This window comes from Rhinolophus hipposideros, assembly GCF_964194185.1.
Source record: "Rhinolophus hipposideros genome assembly, chromosome: 22".
In the NCBI taxonomy this organism is placed as follows: domain Eukaryota; kingdom Metazoa; phylum Chordata; class Mammalia; order Chiroptera; family Rhinolophidae; genus Rhinolophus; species Rhinolophus hipposideros.
In genome coordinates this window covers 42,525,669-42,532,037 of record NC_138068.1, presented here as the reverse complement: position 1 = coordinate 42,532,037, position 6,369 = coordinate 42,525,669, and the positions used below count along the sequence as shown (strand labels likewise).

The 6,369-nt window shown below is 38.5% G+C and overlaps 1 protein-coding gene across 1 annotated transcript; it reads right to left on the bottom strand.

Moving 5' to 3' along the window:
- Nucleotides 1-2,464: 2,464 nt before the first annotated feature.
- LOC308491092 (signal recognition particle subunit SRP72) lies at nt 2,465-5,728 on the bottom strand (the record flags this gene model as incomplete). The annotated part of the gene is made up of 1 exon (XM_081034011.1): nt 2,465-5,728. The coding sequence occupies one exon, from the start codon at nt 5,726-5,728 to the stop codon at nt 3,719-3,721; it is 2,010 nt and encodes a 669-aa protein (XP_080890137.1). The 3' UTR covers nt 2,465-3,718.
- Nucleotides 5,729-6,369: the final 641 nt, after the last annotated feature.

Below are 6,369 nucleotides of genomic sequence, written 5' to 3'. Positions count from 1 at the left end.
ATATACACCACAACTTCTTTATCCATTCATCTATTGAAGGACACTTTGGTTGTTTCCATGAGAGTATAAAGCTAAGTGAAATAAGTCAGACAGAAGAGGTCGAGAACCATATGATTTCACTGACATGTGGTATATAAAACTGAAAACAACAGTAGAACAAGACAAAAAAATGAAGTGACAAAAACTCATAGACACAAACAATAGTTTAATGGTTACCAGAGGGTAAGGTGGGATGGGGGTGGTAGATGAGGGTATAGGGGATCAAATATATGGTGATGAAAAGAGAACTGACTGTGTGGTGAACACACAATGTGATATATAGATGATGTATTACAGAATTGTACACCTGAAATCTATGTAACTTTACTAACAATTGTCAGCCCAATAAACTTTATTTAAAAAAAAAAGAAAGAAAATAAAGAAAAAGAAAGGAGACTAAAAATAAATGCACTTATTTTAAAAAGAAGAAAAAAAAGAAATGTTAGAGGGACTTCTTTAATACAGAAAATAAAATCAAACTTATGAATAACAAAATGGCGATAGTTACATATCTATCAACAATTACTTTCAGTGTAAATTGATTAAATGCTACACTCAAAAGACATAGAAGGGCTGAATGGATAAGAAAACAAAATTCTGCCCATAAGAGACTAACTTCAGATTGAAAGACACACAGAGATGGAAAGTAAAGGGATGGAAAAAGATATTTCATGAAAATTGAAAAAAATCTGGGATAGCAATACTTGTATCAGACCAAATAGATTTTAAAACAAAGGCTATAAGAAGAGACAGAAAAGGACCCAGCAATCCCACTTCAGGGTATTTATCTGAAGAAACCCCAAACGCTGCTTTGAGGGGATGTGTGCATCCATATGTTCATTGCAGCATTGTTTACAATGGCCAAGATGTGGAGCCAGCCTGGGTGTCCATCAAAATGAGGAATGGATAAAGAAGAGGTAATACATACACAAAATGGAATGTTGCTTGACCACTGAACGGAATGGGTTCTTGTCATCTGCAGCAGCACTGATGGACCTGGAGGGTGTTGTGCTGGTGGAGTATCAGACAGAGAAAGACAAATGCAATGTGATTTTGCTTATATGTGAAATCTAAGAATAAAATTAACAAACAAAACAAACAAACTCACAGATACCAAAAACATTTTGATGGTTGCCAGATGGGATGAGATTTGGGGGTGTGGGTGAAAAAAGGGGAAAGGGTTAAGAAGTACAAATATGTTGTTACAAAAGTAGTTAAGGGGATGTAGGTGTAGCATAAGGAATATAGTCAATAATATTGTAACATTTATGTATGCTATCAGATGGGTACTAGATTTATGGGATGATAGACAGGAGGGGGTTGGAGGCAGGATGAAAAAGGTGAAGAGATTAAAGAGTACAAATTGGTAATTACAAAATAGTCATGTGGATGTAAAATAAAGCATAGGAAATATAGTCAATAATATGGTAATAACTATGGTATGTATAGTGATACGTGGGTACTAGATTAGTCAGGGGGATCACTTCTTAAATTATATAAATGGCTATCCACTAGGCTGTATACCTGAAATTAATATAAAATGATACTGAATGTCAACTGCAATTAATAAATTAAAAAGGTGAATAAAAGGTCCAAATTTCCAGACATAAGTCATGGGGATGTAATGTACAGCATGGGGAACGTAGTCAATAATACTGTGATAGCATAGTACGGTGTCAGATGGTTGTTTGACTTATCATGATGATCACTTCTTTAGGTCTATAAATGTTGAATAACTATGGTGTACTCCTGAAGCTAATATAATATTGTATGTAGCTATATTTTTTTAAATTAATTTTATTGTGGTGACAATTGTTAGTAAATTTACATAGATTTCAGGTGTACAATTCTGTATTACATCGTCTATAAATCCCATTGCATGTTCACCACCCAGAGTCAGTTCTCCTTCCATCACCATATATTTGATCCCCTTTACCCTCATCACCCACCCCCCACCCCCTTACCCTCTGGTAACCACTAAATTATTGTCTGTGTCTATGAGTTTTTGTTTCTCATTTGTTTGTCTTGTTCTTTTTGGTTTATATACCACATATCAGTGAAATCATAGGGTTCTCTGCTTTTTCTGTCTGACTTATTTCACTTAGCATTATTCTCTCGAGATCCATCCATGTTGTCACAAATGTTCCTATATCATCTTTCCTTAACGCCGAATAGTATTCCATTGTGTATATGTACCACAACTTCTTTATCCATTCATCTATCGAAGGACATTTTGCTTGTTTCCATGTCTTGGCCACCGTAAACAAAGCTGCAATGAACATTGGCGTACACGTGTCTCTATAGAGAAATGCTTTTATATTTTTGGGGTAGATACCCAGGAGAGCGATTGCTGGGTCATATGGTAATTCTATTCGTAATTTCTTTTTTTTTTTTTTTTTTTTTTTTTTTTTTTTTTTTTTTGAGTCAAACACAGCAGCACTTTATTAACAAGAATGGAATATGATCACAAGGAAATAACTCTTAAGTCTAAATTCAGTGCTATCTTGGGTAGCATAAAAATGAATATTGACAAGGGTGAACATCCCAGTGTTACAACTGTTCAGTGGGAAAGTGGCTTGTGAGCAAGGAAAGACCAGAGCAGCACTAACACCACAGATAACACCACAGACTGACTGTATAATACTCCATCACGTTGGGAAGGGTAATGAATAGTCATACCCCTAACTAGAAAGAGGAGCCATCTGAGTATTTACTATTGGGCCAAATAGTACTGTTAGTTTTAATACTGACTGCTGCTGAACTCTGGTATTGACTTCCTCTCTACATAGGAAGTCAATGTTCATGCTCTTGATAGGGGCCATTAAATCTGATTGAGACAGTCCAAACCCATCTGACCTCAGAGCACTGGGTCTAAGAGTCAACTTCTTACAACACTGATATGCTTTTGTTGAGTTCTCTAATAAGTGTTAAATCAGCATAATGTTATCATAATCTGAAAATGATGTGGGGGCACAAAGGAATCCTAATTTATATATGTACATATATGTATATACATACACAAACTTACTTTTAATTACTATATATGTATACTTATACATATATATTCCAGTTTCTGACAGAGAATTTGTGGTAAAAATTAATCAAGTCATTTACTTTAGTTTTCCTGTGGCCACTCATGTAGTGAAGAACACCAGTCTATTAATAGGTCCCTTTTCATATTTCTAAGCAGATATTTGGAATGCTCAGAAGATTCCACTTTCAGTCTCCCAAGGCCTCCTAAGACGTAATTTAAAGTGGGACTTGATAGGAACTAGGACTTGATAGGACTCTAGTTAAAACAGAATAGTTTCTTTTTAGATAACATGCCTTGTCTGTGAAACTGAAAAAATCAAAATAAAAAACCAAAACCAAAAAAACAAAAAAACCCACCAGCACACAAAGAGAAAGGATGCAACAGATATCAAGGTGGGTAATTATGATTATCCACCAATTATTCTGAGTCTTTACCATCTGTGTAAAGCAAGGTGGTACAAGTAGGCCAAATCTGAGTAGGCGAAAGTTTGAGGAAGATGTTTTCCTGTTTGATGCACAAGAAAATCGTTTTGTGAAAATGTGGGGATGAGAGAGGGAGCAGCTCTGTGCTTCTTGCTGTGTTACCATTATGTTCCTCGTGTCACTAAGACTAATTTTAAAATAGCCTGCAACAAAAATGTTCTAATCACCAGCCACCCTTTCCACCTTTCTTCTTTTTCTGTTGCTGTTTCTTTTTTGTTGCTGGAGCCCCTGCAGGTTTCTGGTGTCTCGGGGGTATGATATTACTTGTAGATGCTGTTGCTGCACTGCCAGGTCTTGGGGAGGTGGGTGGGCTGCTCACAGTTTTACTGGCATCCAGTTCAGATGAAGCTCCTGCAGTTGCTCCCTGGGTCCCCTTTCCAATCTGATCCTTCTTTTTACCCTTCTTTCTTCCCCGGTAGTAAGAACGTTCACGCATTGGTAGCCATCTTTCTGGATCTGGGGTCACTTTTGGATCATAATTCTTAGGCAGTTTTCCCTTCTTTTTTTTCTTCTTCTTTTTCAAATCTCCCTGTCCTTGCTCCTTTGGTTGACTATCTCCAGCAACTTTTCCGCCCTTCTTCCGAATGTACGTAGCACCTGGGGAGTTTTCAAGAGCCTCCACGTCGACTTTCAGAGACATGCTGTCTGATGAGGGCAAGTGTTTACTAAGAGCCTTTGCTTTCTCAGGATCTACAAGTGAGTAAGCAGAAATAAGCTGCGCCAGGGTGTGAATATCTTTTGGATTTTGTTTCCATAGCTGTTCTAGGTCACTAATTGCCTCCTTCTTCCGCCCATATTTGAGTTTGAAGTTTGCCGCTTCTCTTATCAAAGACAAATGAGCAGGAGATTTGGGCTGATGATGTTGATACCACTGGATAGCTTGTGTGAAGACCTCAATGGCACTATCGATATCTTCCTCATGGCTATACATGGTCACTAATGCAGATACCATTCCTGGTTTATGCTTTAACTCCTCTATGCTTCTTAGTATTAGACATGCTTTGGAAATATTACCTTGGGAAATTTTCAGCTGTGCCATGGTCAGCTTAATTTCAGCTGCATTTTCTGGATGCTGATCTGAAAATTCCTGAAGCAGTTCTATTGCTTTTGTGTGCTGCTTTTCACGGCAGAGCTGGGCAGCTTGGATTAACACAGGCAGGAGGTGCTCAGGACTTTGGGACTGTAAACTGGCAGATATTTTTCGGCATTGTTCTGCCTGGTTTGTGTACATAGCAAGCAAAGCTTTGTTAAATTCTATAGCTTGCAGTTGTTTCTTGGAAAGCTTAAACTCTACTCCTTCTGCATTGGTTAATTTCACCTTCTTCTTGGAGTCAAAGACATTTTGGTCCTTGTTAATGGTAATGATGTTATTTGCAATCACAGCTAGCAATCCCACATCTGTCGGCTTTAGCTTTATGATCTGATTGTAAAGTTGCAAAGCCTCCTCTGTGCGACCCTGAAGCTGCAGAATATAGGCCATCTGCCCATGAATGATGGCCAGTTCTGCCTGAGGATCTTCCTCAGTCCCATCAGAATCTTCTGATAATGAACAGCGGCAAAGATCTTCAGCTTTTTGTAGGATTTTCATTGCCTGATTCAGCTGGCCTTGTCCTATCAGTGCACAAGCAGTGTTGTAGCACAATTCATGTGTGCCTTCTTGGAGGCCCAAGTTCTCTGGAACCACTTTTTCCCAGTTGCTTTGAGCTGCAACAACTGCTGAAAGGTTTGTTTTTCTCTCCTCATCATAATCATCTTGGGAGTTTCGGACAAGATCTCTATACACAGCTAAGCATTCATCATAGCGTTCTAACCGGTATAACACTTGTCCATAAAGCTCCTTTAGTTTGTCTGTCTGCTGGTTGGCACTTTCTATTGTCTTCAAGGCATTCTCAATTCGGTTCAGCCTATACTCGCAATATGCCTTCTCAAAAGAAAGAGAGTTATTGGCTAACGCTTTGGTGTGAGTATTGATGACATTCAAGGCTTCTTTGAAACTCCCGTTTTGGATAAGGCACACCACTTTACAGTGTATGGCAGTTACATCATCCTTGTTGAGCTGCAGTATCTTGTTGACGGTCTTGAGAGCACGCGTGAAATCGCCGTTCTGGCCATACCGGTTCACTTCGCTCCAGAGCGCAGACACCGACACCCCCCCACTGCCGCCGCTCGCCATCTTCTATTCGTAATTTCTTGAGGAACCTCCACACTGCCTTCCATAGCGGCTGCACCAGTCTGCATTCCCACCAACAGTGTATGAGAGTTCCTTTTTCTTCACAGCCTCTCCAACACTTGTTACTATTTGTTTTGTTGATGAAAGCCATTCTGACTGGGGTGAGGTGATATCTCATTGTGGTTTTCATTTGCATTTCACTGATGATTAGCGATGTTGAGCATTTTTTCATATGTCTATTTGCCATTTGTATATCCTCTTTGGAGAAATGTCTCTTCAGGTCCTCTGTCCATTTTTCAATTGGGTTGTTTGTTTTTTTGTTGTTGAGTTTCATGAGTTCCTTGTATATTTTGGATATTAGCCCCTTATCAGAGGAACTGTTTGCGAAAATCTTCTCCCATTCAGTTGGTTGCCTCATTATTTTGTCAATAGTTTCTTTTGCTGTGCAGAAGCTTTTCAGTTTCATATAATCCTATTTGTTTATTTTAGTTTTCACTTCCATTGCCTTTGGAGTCAAATTCATAAAATGCTCTTTGAACCCAAGGTCCATAAGTTTAGTACCTATGTTTTCTTCAATGCAGTTTATTGTGTCAGGTCTTATGCTTAAGTCTTTGATCCATTTTGAATTAATTTTGGTACATGGT